Source organism: Lolium perenne, chromosome 6, assembly GCF_019359855.2.
Source record: "Lolium perenne isolate Kyuss_39 chromosome 6, Kyuss_2.0, whole genome shotgun sequence".
Lineage (NCBI taxonomy): Eukaryota > Viridiplantae > Streptophyta > Magnoliopsida > Poales > Poaceae > Lolium > Lolium perenne.
Window position 1 is genome coordinate 212,636,253 of NC_067249.2, and position 19,707 is coordinate 212,655,959.

Sequence of the window (19,707 nt, forward strand, 5' to 3'; positions counted from 1 at the left end):
GTATTCTTGCTGATCGTCTGTGTGATATGTACATGCACATAACAGATGGTAAAGAGCTCTGGGATGCACTGAATGCTAAATTTGGTGCAACCGATGCAGGCAGTGAACTGTACATCATGGAGAGCTTCCATGACATCAGGATGGTAAACAACCGTTCTGTAGTCGAACAAGCTCATGAGATACAGTGCATTGCGAAAGAGTTTGAACTCCTTAAGTGTGCCTTACCTGACAAGTTTGTGGCCGGATGCATCATCGCTAAGTTGCCCCCTTCATGGAGGAACTTTGCCACAACTGTCAAACACAAGAGACAGGAGATATCAGTTGAAAATCTGATAGCGTCTCTTGATGTTGAGGAGAAAGCTCGGGCTAAGGATAATACTGAGAAAGGAGAGGGTCAGTCTAGCGCCAATATGGTGCAGAAGAAACCCTACAGCAAGAAAAAGGGAATAACAAGCCCTCCTTCAATAAGCCTATGAAGACTACAACCTTCAAGAAGAAGAAGATGATAAACAAAGCAGATCTGAGCTGCTTTACGTGTGGAGAGACTGGCCACTTTTCTAAGGACTGTCCAGAGAGGGCAGACCGCAAGAAAAAGGCGAGGCAAGTCAACACGGTGACCGCTAGCAATGCTGATGGGTACGGTAATCTTTTTACTGTTCTTTCGGTATTTCAATCTCCATGTTGGTGGATTGATACAGGTGCTAATGTTCATGTCTGTGCTGACATATCCATGTTCACTTCTTACCAGGTCGCCCGAGATTCTTCCGTCTTGATGGGGAATGGGTCACATGCTTCTGTTCGTGGTGTTGGCACGGTAGATCTGAAGTTCACTTCGGGGAAGATCGTGCAGCTGAGGAACGTGCAGCATGTCCCTACTATGAACAAGAATGTCGTTAGCGGCTCCCTTCTATGTAGAGATGGGTTTAAGGTTGTTTTAGAGTCGAATAAAGTAGTTGTTTCCAAGTTTGGACAATTTATTGGTAAAAGCTATGAGTGCGGAGACTTGTTCTGCTTTTCGCTTTCTGATTTCAGGAATAAGTCTGTGAACCATATTTGTGGCAATGTTAGTGATGATACCAGTGTTTGGCATTCTCGTTTATGTCACATTAATTTTGGTTTAATGTCTCGGCTATCCAGTTTAAGTTTAATTCCGAATTTCACCATTACTAAAGGTTCTAAGTGCCATAGTTGTGTGCAATCAAAGCAACCTCGGAAGCCTCACAAGGCGGCCGAGGAGAGAAACTTGGCACCTCTAGAACTCATACATTCTGATCTATGCGAGATGAATGGTGTGTTGACAAAAGGTGGAAAGAGATATTTCATGACATTGATTGATGATGCGACTAGATTTTGCTATGTTTATTTGTTGCAAACTAAAGATGAAGCTTTAGACTACTTTAAAATTTATAAGGCCGAAGTTGAAAATCAACTAGAGAGAAAGATCAAGCGTCTTAGGTCGGATCGTGGTGGTGAATATTTTCCTAAAATCTTTGACGAATTCTGTGAGGAACATGACATCATTCATGAGAGGACGCCTCCCTATTCGCCCCAATCAAACGGGGTTGCCGAGAGGAAAAACCGCACGCTGATTGACTTGGTGAATTCCATGTTAGCCACTGCTGGTTTATCAAAGGCATGGTGGGGGAGGCTTTGTTGACTTCATGTCATGTCCTGAATAGAGTTCCTAACAAGAATAAAGATAAAACCCCTTACGAGGAATGGGCTGGGAGAAAACCATCACTTTCGTATTTGCGCACATGGGGATGTTTGGCGAAAGTCAATATTCCAATTACTAAGAAGCGCAAACTTGGACCAAAGACAGTGGATTGTATCTTTCTAGGTTATGCTCCGCGGAGTGTAGGATATAGATTTTTAGTAGTTCAATCCGAGGTACCTGATATGCATGTTGATACTATTATGGAATCTCGTGATGCAACATTTTTTCATAATATGTTTCCTATGAAAGATATGCATAGCATTGCTAGAATTTCTACTGAGATAATTCCTGAGTCTAGTACATCTAATGAGTATTTTGAACAATCACATGAGAATGTTACTGAGAAGGATGACAATGAAGCTCCTAAACGGAGCAAGAGACGAAGGATTGAAAAATCCTTTGGTGATGATTTCATTGTGTACCTTGTGGATGATACTCCCACGTCCATTGCAGAGGCATATGCATCTCCAGATGCTGATGACTGGAAAGAAGCTGTCCATAACGAGATGGACTCGATTCTTTCTAATGGAACTTGGGAGCTATCAAAACCACCCCATGGATGCAAGTCTGTGGGCTGCAAATGGGTGTTCAAGAAGAAGCTAAGACCTGATGGTACTATTGAGAAGTACAAGGTGCGGCTTGTAGCTAAAGGCTACACACAGAGAGAAGGCGAAGATTACTTCGACACCTATTCACCTGTCGCTAGACTTACCACCATTCGAGTACTACTGTCCATGGCTGCCTCCTATGGTCTTATCGTTCATCAAATGGACGTAAAGACAGCTTTTCTTAATGGAGAGTTGGAAGAGGAAATCTATATGGATCAGCCTGATGGGTTCGTAGTAAAAGGTGAAGAAAGAAAGGTGTGCAAGTTGCTGAAATCTTTATATGGCCTGAAACAAGCACCTAAGCAATGGCATGAGAAGTTTGACAGAACTTTGACTTCTGTAGGCTTTGTTGTCAATGAGGCTGACAAGTGCGTTTACTATCGCCATGGTGGGGGCGAAGGTGTTATACTGTGTTTGTATGTGGATGATATTGTGATATTTGGTACAAACATGAAAGTAATACACGAGGTCAAGTCTTTCTTGTCAAAGTGCTTTGATATGAAAGATCTGGGAGAAGCTGATGTGATTCTGAACATCAAGTTTATTAAGAACGAGAGTGGGATTACTCTAACACAATCCCATTATGTTGAGAAGATCTTGAGCCGGTTCGGCTATATTGATAGCAAGTCTTCTCCAACACCTTATGATCCCAGTGTGACTGTTGCGGTCAGAAACCCACCGGCGAGCAGCGACGGGCAACACAGTAGAGCCGGGAGGCTCCCAGGACTGCGGCTGGCCCTGGTCCCTCCGAGCGACGGCCCGCAAAGACTCGGCACGCACGTCCGATGCTGGTGCAAGGGCGTGCCACCTGACCTATACCTGGTCAGGAAGGTGATGGATGTGCCTCGCTTAGTTTCCTGCATGGCATACACGTAAACATTAAATACGAGCCTCGATCGGCTCTCAGGTTGTCCTGTGAATCGGCTCAAAGAGCCGATCCACCCATGATCCGTACGAGGTGTACGAATATATGGTGGTCCTGCTTGATCAAAATAAAGCTAAAACGACCTACTACGATCTAGGGTTTTCACCACATAATCGGAACATCCTACTCGTGATTGAGCCTGGCGGCCACGCACGGTGATCGTAAACCGACCCTAGACAAGGCCTAAAAACCAACACGAGGTTGATCCCCGGAACATCCTGTCTAGGGCTAGCAAACTACACCCTACGCGCCACTGGATCCTTCAACCCGTTTGTAAGGCCTAACTATGCAGATATTAAACTAATCCTTGAAGAACAAGGAGCAATCATAACGGATCGGATCTACTAAATAATGATCAAGCGGGGTGCCGCCCTTACACCTAAGATAGGCGTAAGGGCGGCTAGACATCTCAGGGTTGCACGACGATAGCATATGATACGATGAACAATGCTAACCCTAACACGTCTAAGATAACTACGTTGCTCGCCATCAAAAAGGCTTCAGTACGAGCAACGCATGAACAGCAGATGAACGTGTACTGCCTAGATCGCAAGATGCGATCTAGGCAGCATGATGCTTACCCGGAAGAAACCCTCGAGACAAGGGAGTTGGCGATGCGCCTAGATTGGTTTGTGGTGAACGTGATTGTTGTTTATTTCATAAACCCTAGATACATATTTATAGTCCGTAGACTTTCTAACATGGGAATAATCCCAACCGTGCACGAGCCAAACTCTAACTAACCGACACGTATCCTATCATATTTACAGATACAAGGGCAAACTAGCCCAAACTTCGTGTACAAGGCCGGTTCGCGTATTCTTCCATGTATATTCTTCAAGCCCAATCTTGATCGCGGCCCACCTCTGACTTGGTCAAATTCTGGTGATAACACATGCCCCCCTGGTTTTGGAAATGACAATTCCAAAATCATTCTGTTTTTTCCTTAGTCGGGTCATGTCGTGGCAGAGCAGAACCGTCACAGTATTCTTCATCATGATGCCCTGCCTTCTCAACTTCTCTGTAAGATTTGATAGCTTTAGCATCATTTCCTCGGAAACTGCAATGGCATTAAATCTCCACTAGGCTCCCCCTTATTTAACTGTGCCGACCGATTCGCCTCTTCATCCCCCTCCTCTGTTTTAGCTATCGGCACCGAAAAACCCTCTCTTCCTGTAGCAATGTCTTCTTCTTCCTCCATCTCCTCCGGCCTCTCTTTCCAATCTTCTTCCTCGAGCGAGCCGATGTCAGAGCCAGAGTGGGACTTTCACTTCGTGCCAGATGGCCCACCAGAAGCCCTCGTCGGATCAGATGGCGACCTGCCCCTAACTGATGGGGAGGGCGACCTCCAGTTCCTCATTGAAGGGGAACTGGAGAGCAAGAGCGAGGATGACCTCCACTCCTGGGGGAACCCCACTTCCTCCGATAAGGAGGAGGAAGAGGAAGACGAGGAAGAAGAGGAGGAACAGGAAGAAGAGGAGGAAGACGACCCCTCCTCCTCCGCTGGGTACCCGCCGGCGAAGCGCTTCCGCGCTTGGGCGGACAGTGAAGATGATGATGATGACGAGGAGGAAGAAGCTCCGGCCGAGGGCTGGGGCAGCAGCGACGAGGAGTTCTCCGGAAGCAGCGCCGGCGGCAGCTACGACGCCGACGACGAGGGCAGCGAGGATTAGTAGAGTAGGATCAGTAGTACTTCGAGCAATCGGCTCTTCTTTTGTTCCCCCTTTCTTGAGCAATCGGCTCTTCATTGTAAAAAACCCTCCTTATTAATGAAGAAGTATTTCCAATCAACTTTTTGCCGATAGTCAAAGTCAAACGATCTCCCAAAAGAGCCGATGGCATTGCATCGGTCTCTACCATAAAAACACGAGTAAGGCCGACCCAGCTGCCCCTCCAAACGGTAACCTGCGACCTCCGTCTGAGAAAGCAAACTCAGATCCCCAATCGTCGCCTGAGCAGTTCCAACTTACGGCCACCCGCATCCCAGATCTCGACCGCGCCGCCCCAACTCTACAGCGCCTCCAATGGCGGAATCATCCAATACCAACGCCATGGTCTCCGGTCTGAAGGTAATCTTTAACCTCCTCTCGCCATTCGAATCAACGTTAGGATTAATAGCAAACACCTGAATTAATGTTCTGTTCCGTTATTAATCTTAGGTTTCAGACATCCTACTGCCACATCCTTCTCTCGCAAATTCTATGTGCCTCGGTCCCCGTTCTTCCGAGAGTTCCGCTCTCTTAATTTCATGCGAGGCTAACAGAATCCCCTTCGTGAACCAGAACTTAGATCTGTCTTCCTGGGCCGACTGCCTGCGAGCCTGGCCTAATCCTCCTGAGGGTTGGGTGGCATGGTACAATAGAGTATCCAAAACCCACTATGCCACCTGGGAAGCCATAGGGATAGCCGATGCCTTGTCATTATCATTGTCTCCCCTTGAAAAGAATGAAAATATTCTGAAAACCATCGGCTACTTCTGGTCTGATGCACTGAACTGCTTCATGTTTGGCCATGGCCCTATGACACCAACTCTGCTGGATGTGGCCATGATCACAGGCCTAGACATTGCATCCCCAAGCCCTTCTGCATTCAAGCTGCCGAAAGTTCCTTTCACCCTTTCCTCTAAAAAAGAATGTACCAGCTGGGGTGCCTACCTCAACCGTTATATGAAAACCAAGGGCCCTGTGACAGACAGAGAACACACAGCCTTCCTGAACTTCGGGTTGGAGCACTTCATATTCTGTGGCCCATCACTCGCCCCTACCAAGAATTACCTTTCCCTGGCCTATGAACTTGCCAAAGGCACCCAACTTGGCCTCGGCAAACTGTTTCTTGGAGAGGTCTATCGATCTCTTCAACTGATGTCTGTCAAACTGTTCTCTCAAAAGACAGTTAAAACTGGAGGCCCCTGGTGGTTTATTCAGTTATGGGCTCAGCTGTACTTTCAGAACCAGATCCCAGACTTCCCACCTTTGGCCACCCGCACCTTCCCGGATGCTAATGGAAAGGAGATCCGATGCACCAGCTATGGCCAAGCTTTGTATGGTCTCCCGTGCAGCGAGCTGATCCCTAAGGAAGCGACGGGGGTGGTTCAAGATTTTCTTCCAAGGTTTGGACAACCCCCTGTTCTTTCCTTATACTGAATCGGAGAACTTTGAGAACCCAGTCTCCTTCCGATTGGATAACTTTGCCGATGACGCTAGCACCCGGCATTTGTACTCTATCATGATTCGTCCTTGCTTTCTCCCAGTTGGCATGAGTACCTCAAACCGGATCATCAAGCCTGGTTATGAGTCTTACCAACCGGTAGTAGTAGCCCGACAGCTTGGTCTCGGGCAGGTGCCTCCACACTTCTTCCTACACCACCTGACAGCAAGCAGAGCTGAACTGCCTGACATCCTCACTGGCCAAAGGTGCTATACCTTCTTTGATGCTCTGGCCATTCCAATTCCCCACAACCTCCGTTTCACCTTCACTACCGATGGTTTCGAGACTTGGTGGTCCATGTGGAAGACCCATGCCTTCAGAAGAGCTCTAGGACCGCTGCTGAGACAACTTGATGCCGAGTATGACGTTCCTGCAGACCAGGTACCATTACCTATAAATTTCTTGCAATGGCTTATGGTGATTGTCTGTAACCTGACTCCATCTCCTGGCAGCAACAAGATGGCCCAGATCCCACGCAAGCCGATGGCTCCCCCTTCGAATTCCTTCCTCCGGCCCCAGTGATTCTCTTCTGCCAGAGCTCGCCTCCCCTGAAGAAAGTCATAATGCAGAGTCAGCCGATTTCACCGAAATCGGCTCCCAAGAGTAAAGTATCTTCGGGGCCAGTTGCCCCCCGAGCCTCAACTCAGGCGAGGACGGCAGTGAGGAAGGTGGCTGCCAGAAAGACCCTGAAGCGCAAAGCTCCTGCCCAAGAAAGCTTGCACGTAAGTTGACTTGTGCCCTGTCCACATTTATCTGCTTTCCCAGTCTTTTGCAACATGCTTGTACTTCTTTCTACAGACTTCCACCGAAGAGAACTCCAGCGGGGATGCAGAGTCTAGCCAGAGGGATTCGAGCTCGGGCAACTCCGAGAGGTCCACCACACAGAGCCAGACGGCCTCGCCAGCGCCGGCTTCTAAGAAAAGGTCGATTCCCGAGCCTCCTGCTCCCCAAGCCCCGATTAAATCAGGGTCACGCGTGAAGCGTCGATGCGTCAAAAGGGCTCGCAAAGACCCACGAGCTTCTCCATCAAGCCAGGAGGTCTCAAATGTAATTATCTCCCTGGTTTATATTTCATGCTAACCCATTGCCACTTGGATCGGCTAATTACTTCCTTTTGCAGACCAATGATACCTCTAGCGGAGACGTCGAGGAGGTACTGATGCCGTCCACCACGCTAGACCTAGCCACCTCGACGATCGTGGCTGACCAAGTGGCTAACCTAGCCAAGTCCATGGAAAAGCCGATTATCACAACATCAGCTGCTCTGCCTACCTTGGGAGAGGTACACCCCACTTCCTTGGCTCTATCACTTTCTTCGTTGTATACTAACACCACTTTTGTTCGTCTTGTCAGGGTTGTGATCTCTCAAGCTTACTGACATTCGATCCTGAATCCATCGAACCAACTACTTCCAAGGCAAGTGAAGAGCCCAGTCCTAGCACGGTCCATGGTCCACTCCATCGTCTCAAGGATTTGCTCTCTTCCTCAATTGAGACCCTGGTTGAAAATTCCGAGGAAGTCAAAGGCATCCTCGAAGATATCCAGCCCCATCTCCCTATGACACTGCAAGTGAAGCTTTGGCCAGCTGTGACTCTGTCGGTCTTCAAGTCAAGGGTGCAGTCAGCTCGCCAAAGGATTAATCTTCGCCACACCCAGCTTCCATTGAGAGCCGATATTGCAGACAAATGTCAACGGCTCAACGAGAAGAAGGCTGCTTTAGACCCCAAAACTGACACTTCTGCCAACAGTGCCGAACTCGGGACCCTGCGTAAGGAACTGGAGAACCTTGAAGAGAGGGTCAGGGTGACCAAGCAGCTTATCCAAGACAAGGAAGCCCTTATTGCCCGCTCTCAAGAGGAAGCAAAGGGCCTCACAGCCGATCTGAAGACCGATCTAGCTGAAATTCGTACCCTGAGCAGTCAGCTGGTGACGGGCAAAGACGAGGACGACGAGGCTGAGATCGCCGAGGTGGATCGCATCCGTGCTGACGCCCTTCACGCCCTCAGCGTGTTTCTTCAGTAGAGCCTTTCTGTATAAAACTGTCAAATGTTTTGCTGAACTTGTACCTCTAGAGTCGATGACTGTGCGTCGGCTCTTTACCGTCTGAAGTCGATGTCTCTGCATCGGCTGTACTTACTTGTTACATTTTTTTTACTGGCCGATTTTCCTATCGGCCCCTAATATTTTATTGCCCATGTTCATGTCTTATTGCCCATGTATCGCACATGCTCATAGCATCTGTCTATCTGATTATGTGCCCCCCCGAGCCGAATACGTCGGGTTCTGCAGATATCGGCTCTGCAGCTATCCACGTAACTATACCCGAACATCGGCTCTGCAGTATGACCAATGCCGATTTCCTCGAGCTCACAAGCCGATGTAAACCCATACCCTAGCTTTCCGTCACCTGTTAGGTCGACACTAAATACAGGGAGAACGTGTGGTAAGGATAATACGGGCCGATTGCTGGAATCGGCCTTCATCTTGATTGTAACCGGAACTTTTTGGAATTGTCGGGGCCGATCGCGTGGAACGGCTTCCTCCTTGTCCTCGCCATGAGAGCATCTGCCCTCGTCTCTGTCCTTACCAGGGTGGCGCCCGAGTCCTACCATGTTGATGTTGAACGAGAATCTTGGCTGGCACCTCCCAGGGTACATGCATTCCACCATGTCAACGGCGTATGCCGGTGAATTCGGCACTTCTGATGCTGCCAACGCGAATGGCAGCGGTGGACGGGACTGGAGTGGCATCTCTCCTTGGTAAGTCCCGAGAGCTGGTCCTGGCGAGAGTCGATGCCTCATGATTTCCTGGATCACCCGAAGAGCGACACGCTCCAAAGTGTTCACCAGGCTCTCAGAATGGCGGTGCAGCGAGTGAGCTACCATGAAGTTAATCTCCTGACGCAGGGACCTGGTGCGTTCTTCTGACGGGGCGGACAGGTCCACTCCATCGAGCGCGCCTTCAGGTGAGAACCCTTTCCACCTGATGCCATGTGAGCGGGTTCTGTGAAAAGAGCCGATGAGGTCGGCTTCGAGGATTGCTTTGACCTCGTCATACTTCTTCTTGAGCTCCTCGGTCAGATCCTCGTACGAGATCGGAGTGCCTTCCGCCATCTCGGATGTAGATGGCGATGCGGTTGATGTCGAAGATGGTCCCACCGGGCGTGCCGAGAATGTGTTGCGGTCGAAACCCACCGGCGAGCAGCGACGGGCAACACGGTAGAGCCGGAGGCTCCCAGATCGCGGCTGGCCCTGGTCCCTCCGAGCGACGGCCCGCAAAGACTCGGCACGCACGTCCGATGCTGGTGCAAGGGCGTGCCACCTGACCTATACCTGGTCAGGAAGGTGATGGATGTGCCTCGCTTAGTTTCCTGCATGGCATACACGTAAACATTAAATACGAGCCTCGATCGGCTCTCAGGTTGTCCTGTGAATCGGCTCAAAGAGCCGATCCACCCATGATCCGTACGAGGTGTACGAATATATGGTGGTCCTGCTTGATCAAAATAAAGCTAAAACGACCTACTACGATCTAGGGTTTTCACCACATAATCGGAACATCCTACTCGTGATTGAGCCTGGCGGCCACGCACGGTGATCGTAAACCGACCCTAGACAAGGCCTAAAAACCAACACGAGGTTGATCCCCGGAACATCCTGTCTAGGGCTAGCAAACTACACCCTACGCGCCACTGGATCCTTCAACCCGTTTGTAAGGCCTAACTATGCAGATATTAAACTAATCCTTGAAGAACAAGGAGCAATCATAACGGATCGGATCTACTAAATAATGATCAAGCGGGGTGCCGCCCTTACATCTAAGATAGGCGTAAGGGCGGCTAGACGTCTCAGGGTTGCACGACGATAGCATATGATACGATGAACAATGCTAACCCTAACACGTCTAAGATAACTACGTTGCTCGCCATCAAAAAGGCTTCAGTACGAGCAACGCATGAACAGCGGATGAACGTGTACTGCCTAGATCGCAAGATGCGATCTAGGCAGCATGATGCTTACCCGGAAGAAACCCTCGAGACAAGGGAGTTGGCGATGCGCCTAGATTGGTTTGTGGTGAACGTAATTGTTGTTTATTTCATAAACCCTAGATACATATTTATAGTCCGTAGACTTTCTAACGTGGGAATAATCCCAACCGTGCACGAGCCAAACTCTAACTAACCGACACGTATCCTATCATATTTACAGATACAAGGGCAAACTAGCCCAAACTTCGTGTACAAGGCCGGTTCGCGTATTCTTCCATGTATATTCTTCAAGCCCAATCTTGATCGCGGCCCACCTCTGACTTGGTCAAATTCTGGTGATAACAGTGACATTACGCAAGAACCGGAGGATTGCCGTAGATCAACTGAGATACTCTCAGATTGTTGGCTCACTCATGTACTTAGCGAGCGCGACTAGACCCAACATCTCTTTTGCTGTTAGCAAGTTGAGTAGGTTCATGTCAAACCCGGGTACTGATCATTGACATGCAATTGATAGGGTCATGCGCTACCTATGTGGTACAATGAGTTATGGGATTCACTATTCAGGGCACCCAGCTGTGCTTGAAGGATATAGTGATTCGAATTGGATCTCAGATGTAGCTGACCTGTACGCCACAAGTGGGTATGTATTTACCTTTGGAGGTGGCGCAGTGTCATGGAGATCTTGCAAGCAAACCATATTTACGAGGTCAACTATGGAAGCAGAAATTACTGCTTTAGACACAACCACTGTTGAATCAGAATGGTTGCGTGAGCTCTTGATGGACTTGCCTGTGGTTGAAAAACCTGTTCCAGCAATCCTTTTGAATTGTGACAATCAAACTGTAATTGTCAAAGTGAACAATTCTAAGGATAACGCGAAGTCATCAAGACACGTCAAGAGACGTTTGAAGTCTGTCAGGAAATTGCGAAACTCCGGAGTAATAACTGTTACATATATTCAAACAGACAAAAACCTGGCAGATCCCTTTACAAAGGGACTATTACGTAATGTGATAGAAAGTGCATCGAGGGAGATGGGTTTGAGACCCGTTGATGTTACACCATAGTGGTAACCCAACCTTTGTGATCGGAGATCCCGTGAATTAGGACCTGGGAAGAACAAACTAGTGGTTTAATTGAGGAGAGTATTATGTAACCCTCTCTATGTGAAGATGCACAACTCTCAATTGATGTAAGGCAGGTTGGCAACAAGCCTTAATGTGTTTATGTTGGCTATTTTAGCAAAGATGATGTCCTACAGAGCATTCTTGAAATAACACACCTATATGAGTCCGATTGTTAAACGTCGCAATCTATGAGATTTGGGTGATCTCTAGTAAACTCATGAAGAGACCACGAAGTATGACGCATATGCTTCACCCGCGGGGTAGGCTACTGGCAGCCATGTACTGGTTATGACTTTGAGTGAAACCCTGTTCACGCAAAACTTGCAATTCAAGGCTTAGTCCATTGTTCAAGTGTGAATGGATGTAGCTTAAGGTTCTAGGCGGAAGTTCAACTTAACAGTCTCCGCTGAAACACTGGTATATAAACAAGCAGTGAGTATTGGTAAATCTCTAAATGGGGATTTGAGATCTGGTGGGGGATTGTTGAAATATTGGGCCCACACTAAGTGGCCCATAGTAGATTTCAGATTTCCCTATAAATCTCAAAACTCACATAGTGGCAGCCTTGTGAGTTTGAGCCCAAGTTGGTGGCAGCTCACTAGGGAGTGGTAAGAGGTGGGAAGTTTAGTCCCACATGGAAAGTTGGGATGAAGTTAGACCACCTTATAAGGTGGGTTGTTCCACCACTAGTAAGTGAGTGAGAATAGGAGTGCTACACGCGCGCTCCTCCTCCTCCTCGCTCGCTCGTCTCGACTCGACACGACGCGCGCGTCGCGCTCGTGGTGAGTGGATTGAGCCTCGAGCCGAGACTTTCCTTACTTTTTGCAGCTCAGGAAAACTAACAGAGTCCTAGACGGACGCGTCGCAGTTAGTCGGTTCGGGTCGCTCCCGGATCGTGGGCTATCTGTAACCGACTCGAAACGTTCGTGCGACGTGGGTGTGGCCCACGTTGCCTAGGGTTTCCCGAGCCTATGTAATCTCTTGCCCGGCTACCGCAGAAACAGACCGCATACACGAGTTAGGGTTTTCACCTCTCTCTGCTTGCGCCGCCATCGTAGCCTACTCCATCCCGCGCGCCGACGTGCATCGGCGAACGGGAGAGCAGGTCTCCGGAACCGCTCTGCGCGACTGCTCAAGCTCTTCATCACAGGTCGCCTTCCGTCCAAGTCGGGCGGTGCTGCCTACCGTCGTCTTCAACGCCGGCTACTTCGACCCGTCGTCCCTGTCGTCCACAACGTTGTCATCAACAACGTTACTGCTGCGACATCATCTGCTACACCTCCACCGCCACCTCCACCAGATCGGTACGTGCGGCATATCTTGATCTGTTTAGCGATGGATGCTTTATCGTTTGTGTTGCTGCTGTTCATGTTGATCACTGCATCTAGTATGTTCGAGTTTCACATGTTAGTAGTTGTTGTCATCATGTTTTATATTCTGGAATTAATCATGAAAATTGTGCCTAATTATCCAACAATATAGTCTAGGGATGTCAATTTTCTGCCGTCGTTGTCAAATGGCAAAAACGAAAAGGCATTTACGACGAGAATGGTAAGTGCACGTTGCCACGTTGGCATGTTGCTGTTGAGTCGACTTGCGTCAAACTTTCCGCGGGAAACCTCTGTCTTCCATAGACGAGAGTCGCCGTGGCAGCCTGGCAGGCGACGACAGCGTGGAATCTCTCAGCAAGTTGGCGGCCAGGCTATTTTACACGTCATCCTGAGGCCAGCACGACGCAGCATGAAACCTGTTCCCACTTCTCATCGATCTCCCGGTTTGGAGAATTGGAGCTGATGGTACGTGTCTGCCTTCGCAAAATTGCACATGGATGCGGTGGTAATGTAACGTGGCCTGGTGGCAGGAGGCAGGTGAGACTGATTGGTGGACCCTCATAACCCGTGCAGCAAGGATTCCTCTTGTCCTCACGATAGGAATTCAGTCAGTGGTCAAGCTTAATGTTATTCTAGGTGTCGCTGGTGGTGCTACAGATAGCTAAACAAGACTGTTAGAGCATCTCCAGCCGCGTCCTCCAAAATATTTCCAAACCGCGCCGGATTGAGCGTTTGGGGGACGTGTTTTGTTCGTGCCGTGTTTGGGGGACGTCGCTCCCCAGCCGCGTCCCCCAAACGCCTCCCCAAACATTTAAAATACTTTTTTTAGCATTTTTATTTCAATTTCCACAAACTAATACATAATTGGAAACGTGATTTACACGAAGACATAGTTAGGAACATGGTTTCCACAAACTAATACATAGTTTGAACCATGGTGGACACAAATATAAAATATTGCAAAAAACTAAACCTAACTAGGCCGTGCATCGAAAGTTTCATGTGTTCGTTGCTAAGAAAGAACACTCGAGGGCACACCCAGTCACCCAAACTAGAAAATCCAGCGGGAGGATGGTGCCCTTGTTGGTTCTACCGATGAGTCGAACATCCAGAAACCTCTGTGCACGTATTCGCTGCGAAGAAACAACACTCAGTCGTCCTCCTCGTCGGTGTTGTCGCCGTGGTAGTCCCGGCAGCAGCGCGTCTCGTCGAATACCTTGACGCTCATGTCCCTGTCGCCGAAGTAGGAGAACAGGAGGATGAAGTCGGCTTCGAGGCTGTGGTGGCGCGCGAACTTCTCCTAGCCGATGTTGAGGTACATCTTGCCGCGCGCGTCGTAGATCGCGTCGACGATCCACCGGTAGTAGCCGCACTAAGCCTCCCGCAGATGCATCGTGCGCGGGCGATCGTCATCGGCGACGTACTCGGCGAAGGAGTCCGGCAGCCTCTGGATGTCGCGCGGGTTGCCCTTGAGGACGAGGACGAACTCGAACAGCACGTCCGGCTCCACGTCCATCTACGACGATGAAGACGATGGCGTGGGAGGCGACGGCGAGCGTTCAGCTCTGCCACGACCACGACCACGACCACGGCCGCGAGGTCGGCCTCCGCCTCTACCAGACATAGCGTCGAGTCTTGTTGAGATGGTGGCGGCTAGGGTTTGGGAGAGAGGCGCTAGGGTTTGTGTGTGAGAGGGACGATGAGAGGCGGCCCTTTTATAGGCCGGAGGGAGGCGGAGGAGCGGTGGCGCTCATTAACGCCGGCACGCAGAGCTAGGCGCGAGGGGACGCGTCGCTGCGCCTCTGCGGGAACTGCATCGTCGCTGCGGGAACTGCACCGTCGCTGCAAAGCCAATAACTTCCGTCGCGAGGTAGGCGACGGTTAGGTTAAAATTTATTGTGCCGCTGACGGGTCAGCCCCGCCACTCCCCGCCTCGCTTTTCGGTGTGTCCGGCGTCCCCGGAGCGTCCCCTGTGGGACGGGGACGGGCTGGGGGCGCCGGACACCGTATCGGGCCGCGCCGGACAAAAATGGGCTTTGGGGGACGCGGCTGGAACGAATTTTTGGTCCGACGCGCCTCAAATTGCTTTGGGGGACGCTTTGGGGAACGCGGCTGGAGATGCTCTTGTGACATGTGAAGGTGAGGCGTATATACGCTTGATCATTTAGTCAATCAACAGCAAACATGCACAGTTAGTTCAAGTGGCACGACGATGTAGGAGGAATTTGTGCCCGGTGAGGAGGCGGTTCACAGGCTCACAACAGTGTTTCCGGTGATGTCACATATAAATGCGTATGGTTCATGTGGATATTTAGATAAGTGGCACTGTAGAAGCAGACCAAGAATCCCTAATTTCTTCTAGACCTGTGTAGAGTACTAGTACAAGTGAGTAACCAAGTCCAACTAGCTAGTACCCAAAGGTCCCAACAGTTGTTTTGACTGTTGTCCAGACTACCACAAGGAGCCGTTCAACGCCAGGCTCACCTGATTGATGCGTGTTCGATCGATGCTGGTTTTCAGTCGCAGCCAGCAAGGTCAGGCCGGGCCACCTACACCAAACTCCTAACCAAACAAGAAACGCACATCATATCGCCATTAAAACTGTTGGAAAATACAGCCACATTTTTGGCGATTCTTGACGAGCCAGATCTGTGTGTGGCTGATGTTGCACCGCCGAATTGTCCCCAAGAAAGTTGGGAAGGAAGCACAAATGATCGAAGAATTAGACTCGTCGCATGGAGCTTCTCGAGTTGTCAACCTAGCTCAGTAGCGCCGTTGGTGTATGCTTTGCCTAACTCGTACTGGCGCGCGCACATATAGACACATTTACGTCATTCTGCCCAGCTCCCATCTTGACTCCGTTGCTCCCATCCCACGCGGCACGCGCACGGGGACAACGCTCCCGTTCGGCGCCACACCGTCTCATCCGTTGACAACGTCGCCAGCCGCAGATCGGCTGCCGAACCAACGCATGAAGACGAAGTAGCGGTGGTCTCGCGCCGAACAGCATCATCATCAGCAACAAATCGAATATAACCATGCATGAAATATAAGATATGCTATCCAGAAATATCTATACAAAAACCTGACCATACACTCTTTACAAAAACCTGACCATACACACGTATCCTGCAATCTACTGACGCGCTTTTGAGCAGGAATCCTTCTCGTCTTCAGTATGGAGCAGCGGGATTATACTGATATACTAGCAGCGGCTGTTGTCGTCGTCAGCCATATGGATGCATCCATCCGTCTATCTACATCACCATGTCCAGCCAGGCGATTGGTTGGACAGCACTAGCAAATGTATGGAATATATGTGGACGTACGGTACGAACGCTACGTGGATAAGAAATTAGGTGCCGAAATTTCACGATCCTGAACTGAGACCCGTTCGGTTTTGTCATCTCCCGTCCTGTCTCTGCTTGTTGATTGATGCATTACATGCATGCGAACAACGACTGTGCTCCGGTGTCCCCCCCCCTCGTTCGAGAAATGGTGGTGTGAAACACATTGACGGTCCGGATTGCGCGATACCGGTTGGTTTGGATACGGTGGTCCCTGTATAAAGTTTGTACTTTGTATTATACGCATTGTACGGGATGGCGTGGCAAAGTAGAGGTGATGACGTGTGATCTTGCGTGTCCGTTCCGGTAGCCTCCGTGTCCCTTGCGTGTCCCCTCCCAGTATAGAAAGGTCCCCCGCCGCATCGCCTTCTCCGTCCCCTTCCATTTCCCCCCAACCGCCCCCAAATTTGGCAAAGAGCAGAGGAGAGGGGAGAGACAGAAAACCCTAGCCCCATTGGACCACATCCATCGCCGGCGATGGAGAGGAAGGGTAGCAAGGCGGCGATGGAGAAGGAGGGGAGCAAGGCGGCGTCGGCGTCGTCGGCCGCGTTTGCGGTGCTGCATGCGGAGAATGCGGAAGCCGAGGCGTCGGCGACGGCCTCGGAGGCTGAGCTGCTGGTGAAGGAGCCGGAGGTGGAGGATCTGAAGGAGGGCGGCGCGCAGGGTTTGGTCGCGGCGGCAGATCTGTGGAAGTCGGAGGCAGAAGCGGCGGTTGTCGCGGAAGGAGTGGCGGGAGCGGCGACGCCGGTGCTGGCGGATGATGTGGACCAGAAGGCGGAGGCTGAGGAAGGCGTCGCCGTCCGTGGGCCGGCGGATGCTGGGAAGGGGAAGGAAGAGGTGGTTGTGCGAGAGGCGGAGGTAAGCGCATGTTCATCCTCTTTTACGCCCCCCTCTTTTAATTTCATTTCCATGTGTGCTTAGTGTTCCTGAAATTTGTAGAATCTTGGTTTGCACTGCATCCGTGGGTCGAATATATGTAAATGTCTGGTCTGAGAGGCAAGATAATTTGAAATATGTTGATCTTGGCTTTGCATTCGTTGATACAATCCTATTGAAATGACATGCATGAACCGAAGCTAGTTTTGTTAGGATTATATGTAACCTACCAGCATTTAATAATGGAAAGCGCATGAATGATATAGACAATGGTTAAATACTAGTATTTATACACACACATGCATCTAGTTGGTTCAATCATTGATGATGATTAAACACCAGGAATTAGATGATATAAATCATTATATTTTAGTTAATCCTTACTGATTTGATAATACTATAGTATTGGAGTGGTCTAGCTAGTGCAGAGAACAGAACAAAAGAGAGTGTGACATTGATGATGATGAGGATGTATCATAGTAAGAATGTAGGGCATGAAAATTAAAGGCATGAGTTGTGGCCAAGAGGATCCTAGTTATGATGTGTATGTAGCTGCCTTAAGTTATTTTAGGAGGATGTTTCATTGTTGTTCTGATTCATCATTTAGGTCATGCAAGTCTTGTCAAGATAACCTGCTAGTTGCAATGGTTGCATTGCTGCTGCTTGTAATTTCATAGTTAATAGCTTGCTGTTTTGTTTAGCTCATGATGATTCAATGATGTTGCACATCACCTAATGGCTAAGTTGGAAAGCCTCCAAAGAGTTATCAGTAATTCTGTAAGATTATAATGACTACAGGTGATATAGTTACTTGCTTGTTTACTTATTCTAGTTGTGATGCATTGATTAACAGAGCAGCTGCATTATCCCCATTAGAGCATAGTATGTTCTGATTATATTGCAAAATTAAAATGTAAGCATCCAGATAATTTTGATGACCTAGCATAATGTGAGAATATTAACCTTTTGAGATTAATGTGAGGATTTTATCATGGGATTACTGTGCTATGATTGAAAGGATCTTGTAATGTATAGTAGAATGAAATCATGATGAGAGAAGGTGCTACCATAATGTAAATATAAATATAATTAAAGACTAATTAAGATGATCTGTTTGGTATGCATAGTATTTGGATGACATTTTCCTATTGTGGATTAATGTGGGGACTTATGTTATTTGTATGAAGGGTGGTGAAGGGTCCAGGAAGCGGAAGCGCAAGGAGGATGAGGCTGTGCCTGCTGCTCCAGTGCCTGCTCCAGTGCCTGCTCCTGTGGCTGCTCCTGTGCCTGCTCCTGTGCCTGCTCCTGTGCCTGCTCCTGTGCCTGCTCCAGTGCCTGCTCCAGAAGTGCCTGCTCCAGCTTTCCCTGGTCAATATGAGCAGTTGGAGGATTCAGATGGCTCCCTGGAGGTGAGCTATACAATTTGTTCTGTAGCAATGCATGTATTTCAGTATGTTTGCTATGTATCTGTAATCTTAACTTGTACAATTTGTTGTTGTGCAGTATGACTCCCAGGATTCATGCGAGTCCGTGGACAGCAGGAACATTGCATCCTTCTGGACCAAGCTGCTGAAGAAGCTGGATGCTGGGGACCTCCCTTTCAAGAAGAGGGGGAGGTACTTCTGTCCATGGCACAAGGTGAAGCCCAGGGATGGCATGCTTGGTAGCCTCAGGCAGCACTGCGAGGAGCTAGCCCATACTGGCAACTCCAAGCAGATAAGGGCAGAGCATCAAGGGCTTCTCATGGTGCTTGCTAATGAGGATGCATGATGCCTAGTTCCTGTGGATGGTGGTTGATCTGTACATTTGCTTTTGGTTTATGATGTTGGAACTACTGGTGTGAGTTGTGTTGAACAATGTTTGGTTTGCTTTTGAACTGAGTAGTCAGACCATCTATTATAGTGATGGTCTTAAGTACTGAATCTGTGTGGATCTATGTTCTGTGTTGAATTATTATGTAGCTGATGATGCTTAGCTCTGTGTTTCATTTGGAATGATGGTGGTTTCATGTTTCATTAATTTGTCAATGAAAGCACAGCTCAAGTTTAGCAGAAGTTTGAAACATAAACAAAAAAATTGTAATCCATCATTGCAAACAAAAATGTGCATGTCTTTCATTAACATGATGAGGGCCTTTGCTGAATCCTACTGTAATAGTAGTGACAAATTTGCATATAGATGGTTAGGTAACATGGCTATGATTTTAATTATATGCTACCACATTAGGACTAATGCAAATTTAAATATAAAGCAAGTTAAATATTAAAACAAAACATCGAAATATTAGAGCACATCAGCAACAAATCATGCAAATATTAGAGCAGATCAGCAACAGTCCTTGCTTGTAAATATACTAGAGCAAAGGGAAGTGTTTCGACGGAGGGGTTTTCGGACGAGAAGAGGGGGAATGTCCAAAAAATGACAAAACCACCATGGATTGGGCCAAGATTTGGAACAATTGTGAACCTTGTGATGTGAATCCTTGGTTGCTAAGTGTTTTCCCATTTTGGAGTTGGCACCATGGTGGCCCCATGGTGTAGATGTGTCGATAGAGGGGTTTTCGGAGGAAAAGAGGGGG

General features: G+C 48.8%; 1 protein-coding gene across 1 annotated transcript; it reads left to right on the forward strand.

Annotated features, from left to right (window-relative positions):
- The first annotated feature begins 16,397 nt into the window (after positions 1 to 16,397).
- Positions 16,398 to 19,177, forward strand: LOC127306186 (uncharacterized). Its single transcript, XM_051336801.2, has 3 exons — positions 16,398 to 17,111; positions 18,317 to 18,538; positions 18,633 to 19,177. Exons 1-3 carry the CDS (start codon positions 16,731 to 16,733, stop codon positions 18,897 to 18,899), a joined length of 870 nt encoding a protein of 289 aa, XP_051192761.1. The 5' UTR covers positions 16,398 to 16,730; the 3' UTR covers positions 18,900 to 19,177.
- The last annotated feature ends 530 nt before the right edge of the window (positions 19,178 to 19,707 follow it).